This window comes from Centruroides vittatus, unplaced genomic scaffold (assembly GCF_030686945.1).
Source record: "Centruroides vittatus isolate TY-2023 unplaced genomic scaffold, ASM3068694v2 scaffold_1424, whole genome shotgun sequence".
Taxonomy (NCBI): Eukaryota; Metazoa; Arthropoda; class Arachnida; order Scorpiones; family Buthidae; genus Centruroides; species Centruroides vittatus.
In genome coordinates, this window is record NW_027122677.1 from 213211 (window position 1) to 240974 (window position 27764).

Sequence of the window (27764 nt, forward strand, 5' to 3'; positions counted from 1 at the left end):
GAACAAATAGACGTAATAAAAAGAAATTTAGTAAAAACACGAAGAAAATGCTCCCCCTCAAAACTAGCCCAAAATAATGGCCTGAAACAAAGCGAGTCAGCCGGAAAAATGTCCTAAATTTGGACCGGAAGCGCCGGGAAAAAACCCCATATAAAAGCGGAAATAATAAAGCAGTATATCGTCCGACTCGGGAAATTATACTGAACACAACAGTGTAAACGAAAAATCGCTATTGTGCACAGAACGATAGTTAAACGCCCGAAACAAACCACGAAGTGAACCACGTGGACACGGTAGAAGAATAGCCGTAACTTCGTTGAATATGCACCGATATTAACAAAAGAAATATTAAAATATACTATTCGACTTCAGCAATACGGATATATATACAGAACTCACGACTGAGCTGGTAGAACGCCGATGCCACGATCGAAAACAGAGCCGAGGATCACCATGTCCTAACTGTCCTACGCCTCTACCTTATTGATTTTCAATGGCACTCTGATTGAAGAGAAATGTAGCAAAAATTATATTTTAATTATTAATTACACATGTAAATGGACGTCATAGTTCAGCGAAGGCCGTGGTGCATTAAAAACGCCTCTCGTTTGTATATTTCTATTACAGCGCATCTGTTTACGCTCCGTGTCTCCATTTACGTGCTATGCAATGTAAGAACATAATTCAATTAACAACTTAACTTCACAATTATACATTTTTGAAATCAGTTATAACCGGACTAATTTTGATAACGTATATAATAAACTTGGTAGAATCATGTCGGCACTCGGTATAACACTATAACTCTATAACTGATCTTCTGCACAACACCGCTGAAAGGTTGCCGACCCCTGATATAGACTATACATTTAAATGGAAAACGCATAATTTTGGATGCAAAATAATTTATTTTTTAGCAGACAGAAATCTATAGAGAAGAAAAGAATATCCATTAATTTATATTGTGCATCTGATTTGCATTTTAATAGTTATAAACATTTATGCGAATTAAATACACGGATAAACAGATAACAATTAAACCTTTATTTATTAAGCGCTATGTATTTAAACAAATTTTAAAGTCTAAATTCTGATTTGACAATAAATTTTGCAATTTACTTCTTATATTTTAATTTATTTTCTTCGTCTGAATTTCTATGAATAAATAATATATCTTTAAAGAGAATATTGCTTTTTATATTTTCAATATGAGAACAACAATATTTACGTATACATTACAATCAATAAAAGTTTAATATGATTAATACATTTATCATATTTTCGTATCGAAAAAAAAATGTTTAATGGTACAATATTTGTAGGTGGAGAAAAAGACAAATGAGCATATTTCAGAGAAATGGAATTCCTGGACCTAAACCCAATTTCATTACTGGAAATGCAATGGAATATAACAAAAAGGTAAACAATTTTCTTATGCATTGCTAAAATTTCACAGTTAAGATTTTGTATTTATGCAATTTATCTTGTTTTAGAGAAACAAGTGCTTCAATGAATGGATAGAAAAATATGGAGATGTTTTTGGGTAAATATTATAAAGATGTAATTTTATCATTTTCAGTAATTGTAAGCAAATTTATCAATAATATGTGTATCAATCCTATTTAATTAAAATTTTAGAAAATTTATTATATCTTTTAAATAAAATTAACATTAAATATGACCTTAAATAAATTCTGTTTGAAATAGAATAAACTTACAATGATAGTGATTACATGATCATGGTTTCCATGTTCCTGTTGCCAGTTAGCCTATCTAAATTGCTTGCTAATAGGAAATGTCAGTTGTAACCATCGTGGAAAGCAGCGAACTAGCCAGTAATTACAAATGGCAGAATTTCTCTCAGGTAACATTCGATTGCTGCTTGACTTCATTTGTCGTCTCCAGTGTGTCTTTGCTCTTCATAAAGTAGTTTATTCTTGTACTCTTTCATTCCTGGGGTACTGAGAGGGCCTTTTTTAATCATGTCCATCGGGGGTTCCGCCAGCCGACAATGAAGCAAGACCGATATAACAGGAACGGAGCCCTAAAGCCATCGAAAAGGAGATTTTTCCAGGGCCTGGAGAAAACCTAATTGACCATAGTGGTTCTTATCCATATAAGTTAATGTTAGTTTTATTAACAAATATAATATAACTTACATATAACTGAATATGTGAGCGCTAAATTTTGAATCTCTGGAAGTCTTCTCACACACTATTGACACAATAGGAGAAATCACACAATGCTTTATTGTATTTACTGTAACAACGGTAAGAGTTTCACACAGTCGATTTGATCCTCTTTGGCCTATTTCTCTTGTCGCATCAATATTATTAGTCTCAATAGTCTTTAAAGGGGCATTTGATCACGACTTGCACGATTTATCAATAATATGTGTATCAATCCTATTTAATTAAAATTTTAGAAAATTTATTATGTCTTTTAAATAAAATTAACATTAAATATGACCTTAAATAAATTCTGACTGGCGTGGTGGCCAGTCATCCTCACCACGCTGGCAAACGTCAACTGCCCCTCCAACATCTACGAGCTCCTCAGGAGTTATCTGACAGGAAGGACCGCACTCGCAATAGACACTCTGGGAAAATCTGGCATCAAACCCTCATCACTAGGGGCTGTCCTCAAGGGTCTGAATCTGGCATCCTTCTGTGGAACATTTTATACAATGGGATATTTAGCATCACAGATCGCTCTTCGCCTAATGGCAACCCCTATATTCAAGGATACGCAGACGACACAGTTGTTCTGCTTTCTCACAATAACCAAAAGGTTCGCCTGACATACGCTAATAGCTTCCTACAAGAAATCAACAAGTAGAGCATAGAAAATCGTCTAATTAGCAATCAAAACAAGTGTAGCTGTATCGTCTTTCCGAAAGGAAACCCTCTTCAGAAAAAACCCACTATCAGGTTAAATGGGCATCGCATGAAATGCGTGGATCAATTAAAATATTTAGGAGTGATTCTAGATCCCAGGCTAACCTCGAAGGCATATATTCATTACTTGCACGATAAGGCGACGAAGGTCATCCATTTTTTCAGGAGCATCGCAAGGAACATATGGGGCTAGACCATTGGAATGCCAAGTTAACTTACAAGGGGGCCTTGAGCCCACCCTGACATATGGGTGTGAGGAGTGGGGCTACGCTGTCCTTAAGGTAGGAAATTCGTATCAAATTCCTCTGGGCCCAGCGTATGGCGGCTATTGCAGCTACCAGAGCATATCGGACAGCACCAACGAACTCCCTCCCTTATTCAGCATGTCATCCTGAGCAGGTACATTAATAACCTCCACATTAAGCTCACCACTCCCGGTAACAACTACACATTGCTTAATAAGGCAATCAATGAACTTAAGCTTCCGGATGCCATCCACTTTATCGTCAAGGACCAAAGACTATGGGATCGACCAAAATGTTGAAACCGACACAACCCATCCAGCTGCCATCAAGAGCTGCAACATCTACTTCAACCACCCCTCCCAACTAAGGGAGTCAACTTCTATACTGACGATTCCAAAACCGATAATACAGTGGGTGCCGCTGTCTATCTTGACGATCCCAACAAAAGGCACTACTGGCAATCAGTAGCCTCTCTCAATAATCACTGTACCATCAATCATGCTGAATCGTTAGCCATCCTGCACAGTCTAAAGTATATCAAAACCAACATACAGCAATTCAATCGAACCACCATCAACATCTTAAGCGACAGTCGCACAGCTCTCCACCAATTGAACAACGGTAATCGCCGGCTCCCTATTATTAACAACTGCCTCTAGATCATAGAAGAGATTAGTCAGGTGGTTTCAATCAACCTGTACTGGGTAAGGGGACACACTGGGATATACGGAAACAAGAAGGCTGATGCTCTTGCCAAAAAAGCTCATACCATCACAAGTAATTGCAGCTACACTGCCATCCTCCTCTCTGTCATCAAAAGCAAGCTAAACACATTCATTATGGAAAATTGGCAAAGGGACTGGGATGCCAGTACCACCGGGCATCTAACTCACCAATTTCTGACCAACATCAGCCAAAGGATGACTCTAAACTTCTTCTATACAAATCATGCCATCACTCAACTTTTGACAGCGCACGGTAACTTCAGGCATATCTCCACCGTTTTCTAAAGAAAGGAAGCAGCACCTGCAATTGTGGGATTGAGGAAGATGAGGACCCTTACCACGTGATCTTCACAAGTGCGAATCACAGGGCCCACTGACCCCCTCTCAGGGACAGGCTCCAGGCAGAGGGTCACAATTTGCCCTGCTTACTTGAGGCCTTTCTCCAAAACAAGAAAACTTTCACAAGCTTCAAGACCTTCGTGGAAAAGCTACAACTGACAAACTATCCCAGAAACAACACTCAACGAAACTAATGAAGCAGATCCTCCAACAGGACTTTCAACCTTCTCGCGTACATGTACAGTACGCTAACTGCTTTTAATTAATTGTGAAATTGTCATTTTATATTTAAATTGTACTTCTATCAATCGATGTTTTATTATCGCGCCATCAACTTGTAAACATATTCTTGTTTACACTGTATTCTGTAAATTCTGTAATTTGTATCAATCTCTTTTTATGTCAATAAATGCGATGCAGGCGCTCAAAATTCTACCCTTTCACCAACTATCATATCTCTCTTTCCATTCCCCCTTCACCCCTTCTCCTAAACCTCTTTCTTCTTGAAATCTCACACTCGAGCGATACCACTGAGTAGTCTCGAGCTTTCACCCCCCCTTTTCAAGCATCGTGTTGCATAAGTATTGTCTGATAAGTCCTCATGAGAGTCAAAAATTATCGCTCACATATTCACTTATAATAAAAATATATATAATAAAAAGACAAAACACTAACATATTTCGCTACTTTTCACTGATAGAGACGTTCTATTCTACGTACGATACAGTATAGTATTTCATTTTCGAAACAAAAATGGTAATGGACTCACTCAACCCCTGGCCTTATACAAGTTCACGATAGCTCTGCAGAACATCCTCGAAAAATTCCTCAGGCTTATGGATTCGTCCGAATTCATTACCAGGTTTCCAAAGCGATGAGCCGACACTTTAATGGTCCTAATTCACATTAGGACCGAATTAGTCGTTAAGTCACTGGTTACAATCCGATTCGAAGGACGGATAGCAAAATGAACTGTACAAATTAAATAGTTTAATCATCGAATGGCATAAATCTATGCTAACCTGTCACACAATTTTTTACCTTTTCAATACATTAAATTCTTTACTTTCTATTGTGTTAAGATTCCTATTTTCGTTTCGTTCCATGTGCCAAACTACGCAAACATAAAATAACGTCCCTTATTGGTTGTAACTTTAGACATTTTATATACATCTTCAACTATTGGATTTATTAAAGACGGCCGTCGTCTACAAAACATACACATATGGCGACAGGCCTTCCTTTTTAGGCTTCATGTCGCCAAAGGTAAAAAAGTCCTTTAAAAAACACAAACATCCAGTTAAAACTAGGAGTCGGTGACACACAGACGTCTTACTCTTCAACCATCCAGCCAGTGGGTGTTTCCGCTTTTTTATCTGCTGGAACAAGCGCTGGAAAATGCAAATTTTAAAGCTGCACCCCGGCGTCGGTATTTTAAAATTTCTTTTTGTCGATTTTTCCGACCGATGGCGAGATTATTATTAATCAAATTGAAGACAAGTCTGCCCAAGAGGGACCACCATTTATTTTGCGCTCCAGACTAAAAACATACACATATCGACAGTCCTTTACCTTTGGCGACATGAAGCCTAAAAGGAAGGCTGTAGCATATGTGTATAGTTTATCATCGAATGGCAAAATCTATGCTAACCTGTCACACAATTTTTTACCTTTTCAATACATTAAATTCTTTACTTTCTATTGTGTTAAGATTCCTATTTTCGTTTCGTTCCATGTGCCAAACTACGCAAACATAAAATAACGTCCCTTATTGGTTGTAACTTTAGACATTTTATATACATCTTCAACTATTGGATTTATTAAAGACGGCCGTCGTTCTATCAAAAAGTTTGGCTAGCTAAACGTCATTGTGACGTTTGTTTGTTCGTTGTTACGTTAACCGCCGATGAGGACGAACCGGACCGGACGACCCTAATGTGAATCCGTCTTTATTAATTTGTTACGGGTTTTCTTCAATTGTTTTGACATGGAGCCTTTTACTATAAAACCGTAATCACTTCTTTATCATTTAAACTTTATTTTGCATACAACGACAAGAAATTTTCTTTGAGATTTGCGTTAATATTTTTAACACAAAGATATGTTTTCATTTCATGTTTCTGTATATTCAAGTAACTCCAATTGTTTATTAGTTTCTTTGAAATTAATTAATTAGTCTAAATAATAACAAAATATAAATATTATTTTATTACTTTCAGTTTCTTCTTCGGAGGCAAACCTTGGATTGTCTGTAGTGATTTGGAATTAATAAAACAAATTCAAATAAAAGACTTCAAAAATTTCATGAATAGAGATGTAATTTCTTATTATTATTAATACGAAGACTTGTTTACCATATTGATATTTTGTTGTGTATTATTTCAGTTGTTACTTCCAGATGGAGGAATTCCACATAATCTTATGTTCAAAGCACTCACGGTTCAACATGATGAAGATTGGAAAAATACCAGAAGTATAGTGAGAACAAGTTTTAGCACAGCTAAACTAAAAATGGTATATACTTTAATAAAATTCTATGTACTTTGAATTAAAAAATTCATTTCGTTTATGCAAGTTTAGCATTATAAGTATAAAATTATCATTTTGTTATTGCAGAACTGTATGGTCACTTTGTATACTTACAGATGAGCCCTCTTATGTCTAATCCAATAAAAATATTTTTGAGGAAGGTTGAAAAACAAGGAAAATCACCATTTGATATCGCAGACTTTTATAAAAATTTGACTTTTGATATAATTTGTAGAGCAGCTTTTGGAATTCAGACAAACGTACAAAATAAAGAGACAAGTATATTTATTCAATCCATCTACAGTTTATTGGATGTTGATTCCGCAGATTTATTGTCCATACTATCAAGTATGTAAATCTTAAATATTTTAATAGTTTCTCAAAAATAATTGATATAAATTTTTTAGTTTGTTTTCCCGAAATTGAGCCAATTCCTACATTTTTGAGGAAGATTGTAGATAGAATGAAATATGTAATTAATTATCCATCTGCTAAATTGGCTTTCGAAACATGTGAACAAATTGTGTTTTCTCGAAAAATATCTGATGTAAGTTTTCATTTTTTATATAAAGTTTACAAGAATAATAAAACCAATTTTGATAGTAGAAACTGTTTTCTAACTTATGCAGTATCATCCTCCAGATCTTTTGCAAATCATGATTGATGCCACAGATGAAACTGATGGCATCATAAAGAAGCTTTCAACAGATAGTATTGTTGCGAATTCTATTCTGTTTATGATAACTGGGTTATTATAAATTTTTCATTAATAGTCTTTAATACACTTTATATAAATTATTTAATATTAAACTGTAGAATGGGTTTCATTTTTATTGTTTTCTAGATATGACACTACGAGTACTATGTTAGCTTGGTGCACTCATTATTTGGTTAAACATCCTGAAAAGCAAGAAAGAGTCCGCCAGGAGGTTAACGAAAACATTGAAAACGATGTAATCGGGTATTATTTATTTAAATACTTTCATTATAATTATTACATTTATGAATATTCAAAATTATGTATAAATATATCGAGAATTAGCAGAAAAAATATACAATATCATATCTTGAGAGTATGAAAAATAAAAATCAGTCGTTAGTTTACTAGGTTTACTACATAAATATCCCTATTACAATCAAACATAATTAACGAACTTAGTTCCAAAATATCTTCAAAAATGAAACTAACTGCGCTTTTGGTATTCTGTATTAAGAGAAGTATAGAATAACAGGTTAGTTTGTTTACTGAAACACTTATTTGGTATTGTTTAGTGAATAGCCAACGTACATATTATTTAGAAAAAGATTTACTTCCGCTCGTATTTGAAAACATCCTATCTCCAATACATCAAACAACCAACTTTATTCAAGTCGGGTTTAACGTTTCTAACGTTTACTATGCAGAAAATAAAATACTTACAGTTGTTGTCAGCAACTTTTTAACTAAAGAAAATCTGGAAATGTTATTTTAGTTCATTCAGTACAATATAAAACGAAATAACAGTCAAATGAGATGCTGAACGTATTCGAAATTACAGTAACCGATGTAACATCGGTTACTGTAATTTCGAATACGTTCAAGAATACTTAAACTGGGACTATCAATGCAGCCACAATTTACTGAAATGAGGGGAAATGGTAGCAATGAGGTAAACAAAACAATTTTATGACGTTATGGTCTAATTGCAAAGGAGGTTTATGACTGACAGTCACTCAGCATTTAAAGTGTATACAGATGTTGAAAGGTTTGACAACGATAAGAATTGTAATACAGCGTATTGATGCACAAAATTATATACATTTTTGATTATAATAAGAAATGAAATAATTGATTGCTATTAAATTATTCATTATATTATATAATGAATAATTTATGAATAAATCTAAAATTATATAATATAATTATAGATTTGTTGTTTAAGACGAATTTGTTTTTAATTTAAATTTTGTTCCTAAAATGTTATCCAAGACATACATCACTCCAATAAGTACCCACAGTACGTTTTATATGCATTGTTTTCTAAGTCTTCTATGTATTTATAATCTGTTGTTGGAGATTTTCGATAAACGATTATATATTTGTTTGGAGAGAGGAAGTTCCGATTTCTATTTGTGTTCTCGTGCTTGTTCTCACGAACTGTTTCGTCTTTCTAGTGAAGTTTGCCTATAACAACTGAAAATGTTTTTATTAAATGTAACTAAATTGTATGTATTCTTGATTCAGAGGCGAACAAAATAAGTTTTAAAACATTTGAATCAGATTTCTTTTTATACATTTATAATATCTGTAAATATCTGCTCTTGTAACATTAAGCCTAAGTTTTAGATTAAGCTTTATTAATTTTAAAATATTTTTGATCGAATATTTTATAATTGCATCTGTAGGTCAATCATGTACTGAAGAGTAGGGACATCACCCTATAAATAGAAAATACATGCACATATCACACAATATCAGAAAGAATTTAAGTAAATTTTATTTTTATAGCAAAATTGTTATATTAATTTTAATGTTTCGTCATTTTTAATCCTTTACACTCTATAAATCTTATTGTTTTCATAATTTCCTGCACTAATATTAAATCAATTTTATTACCAATATTTTTAGATTGCATTTTACTTATAAAATCTGTAGTAAATTTTAAACATAAAATTCATAAATTTTGTAAGAATATATAATACTGTACTAGTACTGTGTATCTTTTAATATTTTTATATTATAATATTTAATATTAAAATTATATAAAATATTTTCTTATTAACTCCAAAGATTTATGTTATAGAATATATACGCTGTAAACACAAATTTTCATGAAGTCAAAAAAGTGATAGATCTATTATATTAAATAATAATTTTACAGCATGAGATTGAATATGCTGATTTATCAAAATTGAAGTATTTGGATCAAATAATATCAGAAACGTTACGTCTTCGTCCTCTTTCACCAATGTAAATATTATCATCTAGAACTATATTTTATTTTTAAACAAAATATTTGTCCAAATTATTTTAACTGATTAAAAATTTATTTATAAATAGTACAGTCAATAGAATATGTTCGGAAGATTTCCATTATAAGAATATAACTATTCCAAAAGGAGTTACAGTTATGATTCCAGTACCGAACTTGCTTAAAGACTGCAAATATTGGAAAGAACCGGAAAATTTCAACCCTGATAGGTTTGACATAATGACATTTTGATTTATAATAAAAAATTTTTTCTTTTGTTTCGAGTTTCTTGTTTGATGACTTACAGATTTTCGTCTAAGAATGCAGGACTAATAGATCCATCGATATACCAACCTTTCGGATTTGGTCCAAGAAGTTGTATAGGAATGAGAATGGCTCAAACAGTTATGAAATTAACTTTGGCTAGTCTCGTAAGGAGCTATAAATTAGAACCTTGTGGAAGTTCGGTAATAAAACCTTACTTTAAAAAGATTTCTGTTTAAATAATGTATTTAATACAAGACAGAAATGTCATTTTATCTTAAACTATACAAATTAATAATTTGTTTTAGGAAATTGAAGAAGAGTTTTCGATTTTTGTACCCCGTCCAAAAAATGGAATTATTGTAAAGACAGCCGAAATATCTTCGTAAAATATTTTATAAATGAATTTTTAAAATATTTTTAAAATATTATATCTGAATTTTACAATGAAGATGTTCATATTGTCTGTTAAATTCTGATTTCACATGAATACTCTATATATTAAATGTTTTACGTGTAATTTTTTTCTTAGGTTTTAAAACCAACGAATTTATTTAATATTTTTTCTATACAATTGCAAAAACTTGTAATATAACCTAATTTGAAAAATCAATATAAACTTTAATATAAAAGCTTATACAAGTGTTTTTATTATTACGTCTTTAAATATAGCTAAGATGTTAGTAACATGATTTATTACGTATTTATTCAGAATTTTACCGTATATATATCTATGTCTATATTAATATACAAAGCGAGAATGTTTTGTTTGCTGGAGATAATCTCGAAATTTACTGAACCCGATTTTTAAAATTCTTTCGCAAATAGAAAGCTTATTCCTTCCATATAAATTCTATAATACAAACAATTTTTATATTTAAAAAAAAAAAAAAATGCACGAGAAAAATGTTTTACTGCGGAATTTGTCTTGCAGTGTCATTGATCCGATTAAGCAAAGTCTGGACACGATACTGTAATGCATTGTGGCAATCGCCATATTGGTTCCTTTGTGGTAGTATATACTGTGTTATAGAGCGAATTTGGTTCTTTTTTCGATCTCAATTAACTGGATTTCTTGTAATTTATATTTTAAATGGTTTGGTGTTAGTCACCAAATTGTAAGATTTTGTCATTCTCGTTAATAAAACTATGAGAGCGAAACGACTTCAATATTGCAGATGAACGAAATGTAAACAACTGAGAATTCGAGGCTGCTTGAGATTAGTAAATAAAATATTGTTGAAAATACAAATTTAGGAAGTGTTTGTAATAACTGAACCTTTCAGATACATTTTGAGGAGTCACAATTTGAAGTTAAAAGAGCAGAGAAGAGAAAATTATTGTTACTAATCATAAAAATAAATGCGTAAATATCGTAAATATCTTAAATAAATGTCGATATGCCATCTTTAAATTATATTTCTAGTTACAATATTTAGTAAATTTTAAATTTATGGATAAAACTTTTCCGTATACAGTAATGTTCGTCTTAAACGAAACTGTAAAACACTGACGATGTATTTGCTTCACAGTTTATGAATAAAATCTAGCCATCTACAATACTATAATCCCCAAAATATTTATTAAAGAAATAATAAAAAGGATTAAAACTGCATATGATAAATATAATCTAACTTTGTACTGTAATCTGTTAATCTTCATTAAATAAGTTTCAGACTGAATTTCAAAATAAAATCTATCTTTGTACTACAAAGGCTATTATCATTCACTTTTTCAATTTACAAATAAAATATAGTATTTTTGTACTATATTCTGTAAGCTTTAACCAAAGAAGTTTCAGTTTTTTAATAGTTTGATAGTATTTGTAATTACAGCATTAACGCATGGTTCTTGGATCAGCACCAATTTATAGACTGTAGTAGTGTTTTTTTCTGATTGGTAATATAACAACATAATGTGACTTATTAAACAGAATAAATGTTATAATATATTGTTTGTGGATTGAAAACATACTTTAAAATTTATAATAAAATAATTGAAATGAAAACTTTCAGTAATTTAAATTAATATTTTATAATAATTAAGAATATGGAATAAATTACATATTTTAAATGAATGACTATGTTACTTAATAATCATTTCATTATGAAACAACAGAATAAATAAAGTTAAAGTTAATAATTCTATTTGTTTGTATTGTCTACTGTTTAATAAAATTTTATAAATACAGTGGTGCCTCGTATAACGTACTTAATCCGTTCCAGGTGCACGTCCGTTAAGTGAAACGTCCGTTATACGAACCGCATTTTCCCATAGGAATACATGTTAAAACATCTAATTCGTTCCGCAGCATAAAATAACCGTACTGTATCATAAAAAATGAACATGGGGTGCGTTCTTTTATTCCTCCGCATAACTCTGCGCGAGCGATATCCGTTTAAAAATTCCCGCGGAATGCGTTCCTAAATTTCGGTGGGAGTGCACGCCGTCGAACGGCAAAAACGGCCGCTTGTAGCAGTAGTTTACGGTGGAAAGCAACATGGCGTCCTCCATGGCTCAGATAGTTTCGTTTTCGGGTCCATTATGTGGTTTTATGAATGAGAATTTAGAAATTGTGAAAGCGCGAGCTAGCGCACGCGGTGATGTAAGTGTCTTTACGAATTATTTTTCGAGGCTATTTTGAATGCTCTTTCAACAAATAATCCATTTTATGGTTAAATTTTACAATTGGGACCCTTCTTTTGCCTTTTAAAGCTCATATTTTAGAATTATAGATTCCTCCATCACAATACTATCGATAGTGCGGGCGCTGCCATCTTTCTTTCTTTCACCGTCATTCCTAAATGCCTACAAACAGCAGCGCACTCCCGTAGTAGCGGAGACGCAGAGCGACCGCTATTAAAGAACGCACCCATGGAGCAGTCACCAATTATGCCGGAAAGTCCGTTGTTCGCAATCAGTCCGTTGCTCGAGTCACGTAACGGCCAAACCGAAAGTCCGTTGTTCGCAGCGTCCGTTATTCGAGGCGTACGTTATACGAGGCACCACTGTATACTTATTTAATTTTTTATATAAATAATTAAATTTAGTTTATATGTATAACTTTCCTCATTTAGGAACTTTCTTATTATCTCTTGCAAACACTTTTGAAGATTTACTTTATATAGGATTTCTTTTATCTTGATCTAATTGTAATTTATCAAAATGTTTACTCTGATGCTCCTGTTTGTAGTTTGTGTAATAAAAAATGCATGTGAATATAAAATATTAAATATATTCTAATTTTAACAAGTATCTCCAAATTTCTTATTTCAAAACTAAACAAATTTATACTGTATCATACGAACCATTAACATAGCTTTTTATTTTGAAACATATTTAGTTAAAGCCTTCAATTATATGTCAGAGTAACTTCTAAATAAAAAGATATTCTATTTGAAATTATAAAAAATATTTCTTGACTTGAACTCGAAGTCAACGTTTTTGCTGCAAGTAAGACATAAAACCTATACCGTGACTTCGAAACTAAGGAACCAATATGGCGGCTCCATATGGAACAGTGGTGTCCTAACTTGTGTTTATAGACCTTGTTTCGAGGCCACTTGGTAGGCTTTTTTAAATTTATTATCTTATCTGTTCGGTTCGGTAAGGGCCGGATGACTGAGTGGTCAAGGTAACAGATCTACCGATCCGGGATCGAATCCGGGCGGCTCGAAAAAGCCCTAGGAATTTTTCAGTTTGTGGTCAATCCGGATATGTCTGACCCCCTCCTTCGTTGTGGGCCTGGCCGAACCCATAATGGATTTCCTAAAAGCGGTCTTCTTAGGGCTCATGGGGCAGAAAGAGTTATAAATAAAATATTCGTTTTTATTTTGATTCGTGAAGTTCAGACGGTTCCACATATGCTTTATTTATATTGTCTTGATCGTTCGTTACTCTTGCAACAATATATATTATATAATGTAACACAATATATTACAAGAAACCCAGAAACAAATTCAGGTGAGATTAGCCAAATATGGAACACATAGTGTAGAAACAATCTGTGACCCAAGTTAAGATCAATTATTTTCAAAGTAAATGTTACAAAATGCATATTGTAGTGGGCTAGTGTCAGTTTATACGAACTGTACCACGGCGGCTTGCTGCCTAAATTAGAATAAGACTCTTCTTTTAATTTAATACAACAGATAGATAGACAGCACTTGTACTTTGTTTATTTATTTATTTTCTAAAGTGTATAACGTACATTAAAATAAGAAATGACCAATGGCAAACAATAAAATTTTAGTTATCTTCTGAATAAACATAATTATAATAATAGGCGTAATTATCATGCCTAATCTTTCCGAATGGCCTTGTATATATCTGTTTATTGAAATTATTTTATAATATGTCAATGTTTATCAGAAGTCTTTATTATTGCGTCTCAGATTATTTTTCGTTTATTTTATGAATCAAACGTCAATTTACTTGTACAGACTAAAGGTATGTATTTGTTATAATACTGTAGATTTTACTATTATCGAGAGAGAAAGAACAGAAAATGAAAATAAATCGATCAAAGATTGTTACGTATAATATTAGATGTATTTGAATATCGAATTTAAGTATAGAATAAACTATTCTCATAATATTAATTAGATGAATTTTTAATATTAATTCTTTCTTGAAAATGTTTTCTTGCGTGATAACTCGATATTTTTGTATAAATGTTTTTATGAGTTAAAGCCTCCGATTTTACAAATTCTGGTGTATTACAATATGTTTTATTCTCACAGATTTCATTGTAATGATTTTATCTGGTTACGTACAGTAAAGTACACATTTACAATACATACTATTTTAGAATGATGTCAATTCCTTTCGATTGCGTACGTACTAGTATTCGAGGTCTTCCTGTTCTGTGGTTGTTTCTCATTCTATACAATTTGCTTTAGTTGAGATTGTTCAGAGATAGATATTTATTATTTGTGTCAATGATATTGTAAATAAATTAACGAATGTGTTCTTGTATATAGCCTATTAATCTAATATTACTAACTTAAGACAGTGAGGACATACAATTATCTCTGATAAGCTGTCTTTCATTATATAATTGACAATCAATAAGTCGAATTTTATTCTCATTTTGACACAACTCATATGCAGAGCGTGCTGTTGTTTTGTTTTTGTTTTTTTTAATTTTTAAAAGAATTTTCAACAAGCTACGAGACACAAAATATTTTCAATGCGATGGAGCATATCAAAGACATCGTCTAGTCACAAGCAATAAATTTTTAATAGGATTTTTATAAATGTAGGCATTTAACAGATTATTTTGTTGTAAAACAATTTATGAATTTTTATAATATAGGTTATAAGCGTTTTTGTATTGTTTTTAATTCTTCATTTTTTCCCGAACGGGGTTCAAATTTCTCAATTATCCATGAACATAGGTGTACGGCCTTGAGTTAAACACTATTGATTTGAAATAAAAAGCAACAGGACTGTAGTTAGAAAACTTACTCGTATTAAATATTATAAAACGAATATTGATTTCTTTATATTATGACAGAAAATATATATATATATTCATAAGAATATGTACTGAACAGTACATATAGTATGTTCGTAATTAAAAGACTCACATTTAAACTCCTCTGCAGATGAAATAACATAGATGTCTATATTCGACTGAAGTAATAATATTCCTTGGAATATGTATAAAATATTTTCATTAGGAGACGTTAGAAGGAAGTTGCGATCAGAGAAAGTCTAACACTTTTCCACAGTACATACTTCTTTATATACAACTTTTATAAGTGATTGGTAAGTATTAATTGAGATAAGAGACATTTCCTGACATATTTTGACAGTGAAATCATGATATCCCTCATATTGCTTGAATATAATTTCTGAATGAAGCTATACTATAAAAACAAAAGTAATGCTGTTGATGTGCTTCGGCTATTCTTAAAAGTTTTTGCAATTATGAAGATTGAAACCGTTTATTCAAACCGATTCAGAACGATTGTAAACGTTCTAGAAAATTGATGAAATCGAAAACAGTTCGTTTGATTCTCGGCAATTCTCATCATTCTCAGCGGTAGGTATTATACAACAATTACTACGGTTGTTGAAATACTGAATATAAATGGTGTTTGCTTGTAAAATCCGCGCCGGCGAAGTCGCGGGTAACAGCTAGTTTCTGTAATAAAATAAATCATTGCTAAATAAGTCCTATACAGTAATTTCAAAATAAATTTAATTCCTAAGATTTTTTGCTTACAGTCATATCAATTCGAAAATGGCGTCTTTTATATCATTTGCATATAATTTTACTTTTATCAACAGGTATTTTCAAATCCATATTGTTAATTGTTATTGCATCTTTCATTTCATTAGATTTTTGATATTTAATAATCTGTTTCTTTCCGTTTCGGACCGTTTTGTATTTCTAGGAGACATCATTAATGAATTTTTCTATAATTTAAATAAATCATCTAAATTAATAGTAAATTATTGTATTGTTACTACGTTTAATTTGATGTTAATAATTAAGGATATTATATATAATGTTATCTACGAATAAAGATAAGATTATTATTTATCAACTATTAGTTTCTGCAGCCAAAATTCAAAGTCTAAATTAATTCAATGCTGCAAATAAACAAGTGATAAATGTAAATCAAGGGTATAAGAAATTAATTATTCAAGGATATCTTAAATGCTTATACAGTAGATTTTATATTATAATATTTAGATAATTGTAATTTTCTTATTTAGTCAGATTAACTATTTAACTAAAATTTGATATTACATTGTTTAGATAAGTTATTTTTTTTCTTTATTTTTTGTTTATATAACTCTGAAGGCGTGATAAACCCGGTGTGATAAACCCTTACGTGTGTGATAAACTCGGTGTGATAAACCCTTACGTGTGTGATAAACTCGGAGTGATAAACCAGTAAGGGTTTATCACACCGAGTGACCAATCTAATACATTTTAAAAATTTCTGTATTGTACACAATTTAAAGAATTTTTTAAATGCGTGACATTAGGAACTTAGTGTTTTAAATCCTTATGTAAGATAACATTCGTAGTTATATAAATCAAATACTATAATATAATATAATAGAAGGGTTAGAAGTACGAAAGAATCTAATAATCTTTATTTATTATAAATATCTTTATTCTAATTATTAGATTTTCGTTAAAAAGTACGGATCCAAACATCATAACAGAATATGTTTACCGCATAAATGTCGGTGCACACGAGCGATATTTTTACGCGGAAAGCACCTAGCCAATACACACGAGTGGTAATTGATGAAAAGTTCAATATCGATATTAATTTTATCGGCCATGACCGTAACCAGCTGTGGCCTGGACGCTCTTGTGCACGTTTTTACTATTTAACGTGCTCGATATAGAAACAGTGATTTTGATGGGCATCTGGCTGGAACTTTGCGTAGGTTGTCTGGACGCCGGTCGGACGCAACGTCACCACTGCAGTAACTCTTCTCGTATAGCATTGTTCCATTTTCTTCCATGTATTTACCGACGCCGAGTTCTCTCATCGAGCTATCACTCGTGTGAACCGGCATTCAATCTTATTTTAAGTAATTCAGTTGTGACAGTTACCCGATCACAGAGCGAGTTTCGCTTATCATGTTTGTATTAAAAAAATCGTATATGAACGCGTTTTTAGAGATGTATGGGCAACGAGAGAGCATTGTTGCCAGATCTGGTGATATTTCAAGCCACTTGACCATTTGGCAACGCGTTTTTCAATCGGGTGATTTTTCTATACTATTATAAAAATAATTAAGGTGTGTTCGAATGTTTTCCTAAAAACAGGGGAAGAGTTAGGCCTAGGCAAACTAAACAATTACAATTATCTAGGGCCCGGATCCGAAAAGTGCCGGTAAATCGATTTATAATTGAATTTAAACGATTAGTAAACAAAATGAATATTCTGTAAAAACCAATTAGCTTTCCAAAATGTAAAAACGTGAAACTATGAAATTATTCTTCTTTACTTTCAATTTGGCCCATGGAGTCCTGAAATATAAAGCAAAATACAGTCCAAAACAAAAGTAGGCTGTAAAAGCAGTATCAACAGTATTAACACGGAATAAGTTTTCCGCATCGTTCCGTGTTATAACAAATATCTGCTATACATAAAAATAAAAAAAAATATATAAATACGTTTCAAATTCAGTCGAATCAGCTAAAAGACATTATTTTCTATAAATTGTCAAATCTGTAGGTAGATTTGGCAACTTTTAGCGATTTTTTTAATTTATTAAATTACTCCAATTTATTGCATGGATTTGACTATACATATTGTTGTTTTTTTTCTTTCGTATTTCCTAATTTTTCCCTGTTTTTGTGTATATTACAAATTATTTATAATTAGAAGTAATTTCAGACCATCCCCTTTGAACTATTGGGATTCTACAGTACGTTTTGCCAGAAACGATTGTCGTTATTTGTATATCATTTTAATTTCCACTAAACACAGAACGTTTACCCGTTATTTCTTAATGTTTTTGAAATCATGAAACGTTATAATATCGAGAAATGCAAAAAGCGATAATATCAAAATTTGACTGATTATTAATTAGAAATTTTATTGTGCTTTAAATTATATATGTATTTGATATATATATTTTTTGTTTCGTCTGGTTGTTCATCAAACAATTGTTATCTAGCGGACAAGGTGTATGAATGCGATACCGGGATTGTGTATGTTATCGAGCAACGTTTTAAGGAATTTCGCCTATTTTCCGATTTTAGAGATCCTCCCTTCTAAATTTTTAGCAACGAATATTAAAAATAATTAAGAGAAACGAATCAGAATAAAAAATTATTAATTAATTATTATTAATCTCACAACATTCAGAGGAAAAGACGAAGAGGATGATTGTCGTTTCCCCCTTTTTCAATAGTTTAAGTAAAGTTGTTACTTTAGCCATATGACGAGGACACATATAATTCATATTAGACAAGAAAGGGGGACTAAAAATAGCCAATTAAGCTTATCTCTCATTATCTCAACTTGCCCCGGAATAAAATTATGATTGGTTAGAAAAAAGAATAAAACAAAAGGTAATGACGAAAAACACAGAGAAAGAGAGAAGAAGAGAAAACAGAAACAGGAAGAGAGTGAACAGAGAAAGAGACAACTCTTAGAAAAAAGAGCCTACAAAACAGTAGAGAGCAGCGTGTCAAATCTGGAAGAAATAGAACAGAGAAAAGAGAGATATGAGGAAGAAAAAGAATAAAGTACAAAAGAAAGAAAAAGAAACGAAGAGAAGGAAAAAAGTTTTCTTTTTCTTCCTTTGTATCTTATTCTCCGAAGACAGAAGACAGAAGGTCTTCTCTTCATTCGAGGAGTTGTCTACTTTTCCTCATATGTTGTGAGTAGTAAAGTTCTGATATCCTCCAGTATGTACCCTGAGGTTTAATAGTATAGAAATAGGCTAACTTCCGAGGATAGACTTTATCTATCCAGATACCGGTATATTGTTATAAACAGACTTTGTATTTGATATTGACTTTAAACTTAATTTTAGTGTTAAGTATACTTTTTGTAATATTTTTTTTTTATTCTTAAGTTGGTTTTATTGATTTTATATTCATCCTCCTGAGAGGCGTTTCTGGACTTCGGAGTGACACTTACCCTCTCGCCTTACTTTTCTGTCTTTTATAGATTATAAATCGAAGGTGTCTTCGATAATATACACCTGTTGGCAGGATCCCTACCTAAAACTTTCGGATCTCGATTTTGACGGCCCTAAGTCCTCTAAGCCCTAATGTAAATATATAAGTAGTAAAATGAAACGTATCCAGGATATTCTGTTGTAATAAATTTCAATATATCTCAGTGTCATTTTATTGCAGTATTTTAGAATATACAACAATAACGTTAATATAAAATATAATTTCATATGTTTTTATAAGTTATTAAATAAATGTATTTAACATTTTTAATCAAGTAATTATTCGTACGATGAACTTTAAACATTAAAATACGTATCATTCTCGTTCGTTTAGGTTCATCGGTTCGATCTTGATCGAATAGAAAGTGAAGATTGACATCGATTACATAAATTCTTGAAGGATTTAAGATGTCGTCAATATTATTTTTATTGGCCGTTTTCGTGTGTCTTCTTTCATTTTGGATAAGGTGAGTATTCTTTATTTATTTACCGAATTTTTCCTCTCTTACACAATTAAAAATAAAAGATTTGTTAAGTCAATTAAGTTTTATTATATTGATTTCTCCAAAAAGTAGCTAATTATTTATTTTATTAAATATGGTTACATTAATTTTTGAAATTAAACAATTAAATAATTATAATTTAGTTTGGGAATTTTAGTTTTAACATTCGTAATTCGATCCTATCTTAAAGATCACAAAACATTTTAATGATTGAATTGCTAGAATTAATTTAATTCTAGTCAGTGCTAGAATTAAAACCACCAAACACTGGTCGTGAGTTCACGCCTGGCCAACGGGCTGGCCACGTGGAGTTTTCCGGGTTCTCTTCACTTTAGTAATTTATATTTTGCATTTTAAGTTTTTTGAATATTTTTGAGAGTTAAATAATTGAGTAAAGAGATAATAAATAAACATATATTTATTATACGACAAGTGGACAAATTTTCAAGTCTAAATTAACCTCTTAACAGTGGAACAGTCGAACGCCGTGCTACCAGTTAGTTGTGGAGATAAACCGTGGAAAATTTTTTAAGAATTTTCCCACGCGTTTTTCTCGTTTCCGTTTAGGAAAAAAAAATTTAATTAGTTACGTCTAGTAAAGAAAAAATCGTTCTTTATTGTCACATAATTTTTTTATATATGAATTTTTTTCACGGTAGTTTTTTGCTAAAAATTTTTTTTTCAAATTTATATTAAATTCTTTTTTGATTTTCCATGCGATACGATTTTTTCAAAACTTTTGAATTTATTTTCAATTTTATATAATTTTTTAAAGTTTTAGGCATTTAAGTCATGACGATTTTTTCCAACCTGCGAATCAAATTCAAGAAAATGTAATTGACAGTTAACGAATTTCATCCACAACAATAGATGACGTAAAGGTTGTCACGTTTACAACTACAACGCCTGGCGAGCTTTCCCCCCAGACTGAAATGTGGGTGAAGGTCGTCTCGTGTTCTACTTTCTGTAGAAGTGACGTAATCATTGTAAATAAAAGAAAATTTCAGTATATCTTTTATTTAAAATTTTAAAATTCGTTGTTCAAATTTACACCGAAATATTAAAGCGGTTAAAATATTAGCATTTGGTAAATAAACTTACTTTACGTATAATAAATTTGAATAAATTAAACTTTAAGAAACAACAAAACAATGAAAAAAATGTAGAAATATTTTTATATTCATCTTCAGATTTATTACATATGAGATCGTCATTGACCAATATTTAATTTTGAAATCAATATTCATCATTGGCATGCATCAGAAAAAAAATGCATAACTTCCCTAAAACACACTTCACTGAGAGGGTCCGCTTCACTCTGAAAAGTGAACAGTCCTCAATCCAATGTGCGACCTACTTTCTCTAACATAGTAAAACGAAGTAATTTACAGTACAACAATACACATGAACACTAATCATAATAATCAAATCAAATTGTTAAAGGATAAGTTTTTCTAAAAACCTCTAATCGGTCTTTGATGTAGTTCTAGGTTTTAGCACTAAATTGGTACACATGTCTAAATAACACGCTTATAAATACTAAAAAACAAATGTTTCGAAATTAGAACTACATAATTATATGCACAAATAAATTAGTAATCCAATAATACATACTTCCACTTATATCCAAGTATTATATCCAAAGATCAGTTCTCGTAAATTGTCGAAAAATAAATTATTTTCAACTTTTCTTTCTGAATTTAGAACTAATTCACAGTAAACTTTACGCCTTAGAATATCCATTACAATCAACGCAAAATCTATCAATCCACGTAATAAAAATTTATCGCAGTGAACTTCAAAAGATAATGAGAAAATACAAACACTAAACCACACTCCACGAAATCTGGCACGAACTGATCATATACAATAGACAAAACGAAAATGCTCTTGTTCAATGTCATCAGGTGACAAAAAGTTTCTAAATAAACGCTAAAAGTTTTAAAGAATTCTTCCACAAAAACCGATGAATTTAATTAATACACAATAACTAAATCTGTTTAATAAAGATTAATAATTTTCCATTATAATTATGCAAATTAGATATAAAAAAGATCATTGCGCAAAATCTCCCGCGAAACATCGGATGACTGTTATGTCACGTGGCTTTGAAGCTTTTCTAAAAGCAAAACACTAAAAATTTTATATAATTATTTTACTAATCCAGTCAAATTTAAGTAATATAAAATGTCTAGATCTGTTTAATAAAGATTAATAATGTACTATCACTAATACGCAAATTAGATATGACAAAGATCACTGTAAGAATTATGCCGGCAAATTGATCACGTGACCGAAAGCTAACACCAAGAAATATGAAGAAATATGTTTAAAATTTAATTTTTCAGCTTACATAAACCGTACAATAAATGAGTATTTCTTCGAAAGAAATCGATATACACGAATAAATAATAATTATTTAATAATGCTTTTATCCATTTTAAGTTGATATTGTAAAAATTAAGTCATTTAATCTGTGTGGCTTTTATAATTTAGAGTTTCCGAGTATTTTACTGTGAAATTCAATTTAGTAAACAGAAACAAAGTTAGGCTACTAAGTATAAACAGCACAATACAATAATTTATACGTAAGTTGAGTGTAAATACAGAAAAAAACGAATTATATCAAAGATGGGACAAACAAGCTTACATCCCCAGAACAGAGCTTATAATTCGTTGTTACTTTCAGCCTGTTCCTACTTCGACTGTTTTATGTTGGTAAAAAGTTAATATTTTAAGATGTTCTTAGTGAAGAAAGATAAAAGTATCGAAATATAATATTCACACACACAAAACTATTCATGTATGTTGACATTAAAAATTTGAAATGAATTATAGAATGTCCTGGATAGACATATCGTGTGATTGTCTGTTTCTTCTGTCTTATTTTGTTTTTCTTCGTGAAAATAAGATATCTTTTAGAACTATTGATAATATAAACATTTTATTTCTTTATATATTACCTTCAATTACAGCTGCAAACTTTAACACATGGAGCATGTGAGAAAGTATTATTGTATCGATTATTACATTTTTATGAATACACCTGAGACTCGTGACAATATAGGCCTATATTAACCTACTTTAAGTGTCAATATTTTATTTAGAATCATTTTAAACGTTATTATTACATCAAATTATGAAATGGAATGTTCCAAGTATAGGAGTAAGAGGGAGGGGAAAGAAGCCATGCGTGGGAAAAAAATGAGTTTTTATCTAAATTATAATAAAATTTACTTATATTTACGAGAAATATCGATAATTTTCTTCTGGAGAAATGTATCTTGATAAAATTAATTATCTATATAAATGAAACTTTCAATAATACATTAGTTACAATGACTGACATTCCTTTCTTACCCTTTCTGTAGTATGTCTTGTGTATTAAACATAGTTTCCTAGATTACAGCATAATAATGTGTAAAAAAACGGAAAATTCTGTTAATTTGTAAACGCAGATACTATCACATAACAAGCATACTGTACCCTCTGTATATTTAAAGTCAGTTATTCGCGATTCAATTTTTCTAGATAAGCCTGTTTAATCCGTAATTTATTTGACAGAAAGAAATTGGTTATTGCCGTATTTCATTTATATAATGAAATAATTAAATAATCCGTAATTTATAATTAATAATAATAATAAATATATAATAATAATAATAATAATAATAATAACTCTCCCGTGGTCACCACCTGGTCGTGGTGGGAGAGCCCAGTAATTTTACTGATCCATAGGGCAATGCAGGCTGGAGCACAAGCTCCTGGTAGGGACACCCATGCCAGTAAGGCCTATGGGGAAAAATGAAGCTAAGAGTGACCACACCCACATTCTGTGGAGATATTTATTATGGTAATAACTAGATCAAAGTGTGATACCGGCTCGGACGTCGCCCGGGTTAACAAGGTCCGCGTTCGTGGGTTAGGCAGAGGCTCACGTTCGAAAAATAGGCCACAGTCTCCCTTGGTTACCGGTGGCGAAAGCAGCACTGGCCCAAGCATGGCTACTGCAATGCCCTCAACAGATGTGAGGAACCAACCCAGCCTTGGTGTTTCTGTGGCAATGCATCCACAGACCACAAAGGCTGGAAAACCACGCCAACGGATGAAATGGACAGTAGAAATGAACGAGTTTATCATCCGTACTTATTACACGATCACAAAACTGGAAACAAACATGACAGCATACAGACAACAACTACACCATAAATTCACACAACAATATCCTCACCTCACTGTCACCGAACAAAGGGTTGTTGATCAAAAAAGAACAATTATACACAACAACCTTATTCCACAAACAACACTTGAACTTATCAAACAACAGGTTGCTGATCAAATACATCAACAGACAGAAACATCTAACATTAATGAAGATCATGTAACCTGTCAGGATAATCCAGCAACAAGCATTGATAATAACACACATACAACAATTACCACTAATGATACTACAGACACTTCCTCATCCATCACTGATAACATAGACTTGGATTTAGTTAATACGCTCTCACTTATATTTCAGGAAACACTCACTAAATATACAGGCACAGATCCCACACAAAGACCACGAATACCAAAAATCAACACGTCAAAGGAAGTAGGAAAAACACTAAATTATGTAAACACTCACTTAATACCACACTACATTCATTCAATTTCTACACTCGCAGACATTCATACATTAGTTTATGCTGGGGCAGTCACAGTAGTGACACACCATGGACTGAAAGTACAGTCACAGACAAATACACAGAAAACACAATACTATCACAAGCCTGCCTGGCAGAGAAGAATAGAAATACAAATAAATGACATTAGACAGCAATTAGGCAGGCTGACACAATACACTAAAAGCAACATAACACCCAAATTAAGAAAACAGCTCAAAAACATTTTCAAGAAAATAAAAACGCATACAAAACATGAACATCACAACACACACATTACAGAATACATTGATACACTAAAACAAAAACTTGCTGCCAAAGCACGTAGACTCAAACGATACAAAACATGTACACTACGAAAACAACAAAATAAATTATTTACAAACAATGAAAAACTCTTTTACAGACAAATTAATAACAAAGCAAACACTGATACACAGCACAGTGGCACACCAACAGAAGAAGAACTCACAACATATTGGTCTTCTCTTTGGTCCAGTGCTGTCACGCACAATGCTGAAGCAGGCTGGATTGAGGAGGAGAACAAAAACTTACACAACATACCAACTATGCCCTGTGTTGAAATAAGCATACATGATTTCCAATACACTGTTAACAGAACACACAACTGGAAGACACCTGGTGTAGACAACATTCACAATTTCTGGTACAAAAAGTTTACATCACTGCACCAGGAACTAGCTAAACACCTAACACACATCATCATCAATCCACAAGACATGCCAAATTTTCTTACTCAGGGCATCACCTACATGAAACCTAAAAACAACAATACCACAGACCCCACACAATACAGACCAATTACATGTCTTCCAACACTCTACAAATTATTGACATCCTGTATCGCAAACAAAATATACAAACATGTTGAAGAACACGACATTCTAACGGAACAACAAAAAGGTTGCCGTAGAAATCACAGGGGATGCAAAGAACAGTTACTCATAGATTCAGTCATTCTACGGCAAGCACACAAACAACACAGAAACATACACATGGCATATATAGACTACAGAAAAGCATTCGACAGTGTTCCACACAGTTGGCTGCTACATATTCTACACATGTACAAAATACATCCATCACTCATTACATTCTTTCAAAACACTATGCAGCACTGGAGAACAACACTACATCTCAGGGTTCAGTAACACTTCCATACAAACAAACCAAATTTTTATTAGGCGAGGAATTTTTCAAGGAGATTCCTTGAGTCCTCTCTGGTTCTGCCTAGCCTTGAATCCATTATCCAACATGTTAAACAACACACAATATGGCTACAATATCAGGCATGAAAAAACAACACAGTATACACTGTCACATCTCATGTACATGGATGACATAAAACTTTATGCATCCACACAAAAACAACTTCATCAACTCCTACAAATCACACATTCATACACCAAGGACATACAAATGGAATTTGGCCTAGATAAATGCAAAACACTTCACATAGAAAAAGGAATCCTGAAGAAAGAAGATTTTGCACTTGGAAATGGAGACGTTATTGAATCCATGGAAGAGGGCGAGTTCTACAAGTATTTAGGATTCCAACAGGCCAAACTAACAGAACATGCACAAATAAAGCAAAGATTAATTAAAGAATACCAAAGTAGGTTAAATGCTATTCTCAGAACACAGTTAAATGCAAAACACACAGTTAAAGCAATAAACACATATGTCATCCCAGTACTCACATATTCTTTTGGAGTTATACATTGGACTCACACAGATCTTGAGCAACTCCAAAGGAAAACAAGAACTACACTTACTAAGCATAAACAACATCATCCTAAATCCGCCACAGAAAGATTAACCCTTCCACGTAAAGATGGCGGACGTGGCCTGATTGACATAGTTAATTTTCACTACAAACAAATACAGTCATTGCGAGAGTTTTTCTACAAAAAACAAGAAACATCACAATTACATAAAGCAGTAACTCTAGCAGACTCGAATAACACACCATTAAACTTACACTCACATCATATGGACACAACACAACATATAAAAAGCATAGACACCATTAAGCAATCGTGGGCTCGAAAGGCACTCCATGGCAGGCATTCTTATGATCTGGCCCAGGATTTTGTTGACAAAACTGCGTCAAACAGCTGGTTAGCTTGGGGATGCCTCTTTGGGGAGACGGAAGGATTCATGATTGCCATACAGGATCAGGTCATAAATACTAAAAACTACAGAAAACACATACTCAAAGATGCAACACTCACAAATGACACATGCAGAAAATGTCACATCATGCCAGAAACTATACAACACATCACCTCTGGTTGCAAGCTCTTGGCACAAACAGATTATTTACACAGACATAATCAAGTAGCAAATATAATACACCAAGAGCTTGCAAGGAAACACAAATTAGTAGACATCCACGAACCATATTACAAATACATTCCACAGACAGTATTGGAAAACAACACGCACAAAATGTACTACGACAGAGCCATAATCACAGATAAAACAATTTACCACAACAGACCAGACATCACACTCATTGACAAACACAATAAAATCACATACATTATAGACATATCCATTCCAAACACTCACAATATACAAAACGCATGCACTGAAAAAATTAGCAAGTACACAGAACTTGCCCAGGAAATAAGGCATCTGTGGAGGATGGATAGGGTGCTTATTGTACCTGTTGTTCTCTCCTCTACAGGTGTCATACCACACACACTACACAAAAGCCTGGGCACATTACAATTGAATAGAAACACATACATCACACTACAGAAGGCCACTATATTGAATACATGTCATATTGTGAGAAAATTCCTGAATACAGACACACACACTGATACACTTCTTTAATTTCTGTTTTGGTTACTATGCCTTGACTTTGGTCCGGCATAGTACACAGCCACCGGTGTTAACCGAGTATATCTCACTTAACCCAACATAATAATAATAATAAT

General features: G+C 32.1%; 2 protein-coding genes across 2 annotated transcripts in view; both read left to right on the forward strand.

Moving 5' to 3' along the window:
- Nucleotides 1-27764, forward strand: part of LOC136986945 (cytochrome P450 3A41-like) — a 78056-nt gene that overhangs the window by 10097 nt on the left and 40195 nt on the right. Inside the window, exons 3-13 of the mRNA XM_067284582.1 lie at nucleotides 1323-1419; nucleotides 1494-1543; nucleotides 6426-6522; nucleotides 6592-6720; nucleotides 6852-7083; nucleotides 7143-7282; nucleotides 7365-7483; nucleotides 7580-7688; nucleotides 9597-9685; nucleotides 9776-9916; nucleotides 9994-10153. Coding sequence (XP_067140683.1) covers nucleotides 1323-1419; nucleotides 1494-1543; nucleotides 6426-6522; nucleotides 6592-6720; nucleotides 6852-7083; nucleotides 7143-7282; nucleotides 7365-7483; nucleotides 7580-7688; nucleotides 9597-9685; nucleotides 9776-9916; nucleotides 9994-10153 — 1363 coding nt within the window. The remainder of the gene's footprint in view (nucleotides 1-1322; nucleotides 1420-1493; nucleotides 1544-6425; nucleotides 6523-6591; nucleotides 6721-6851; nucleotides 7084-7142; nucleotides 7283-7364; nucleotides 7484-7579; nucleotides 7689-9596; nucleotides 9686-9775; nucleotides 9917-9993; nucleotides 10154-27764) is intronic.
- LOC136986946 (cytochrome P450 3A4-like) overlaps nucleotides 14275-27764 on the forward strand; it is a 125875-nt gene continuing 112385 nt past the window's right edge. The window contains exons 1-2 of the mRNA XM_067284584.1: nucleotides 14275-14399; nucleotides 19957-20089. Of these exons, the coding sequence (XP_067140685.1) occupies nucleotides 20031-20089 (59 nt within the window). The 5' untranslated portion in view covers nucleotides 14275-14399; nucleotides 19957-20030. The remainder of the gene's footprint in view (nucleotides 14400-19956; nucleotides 20090-27764) is intronic.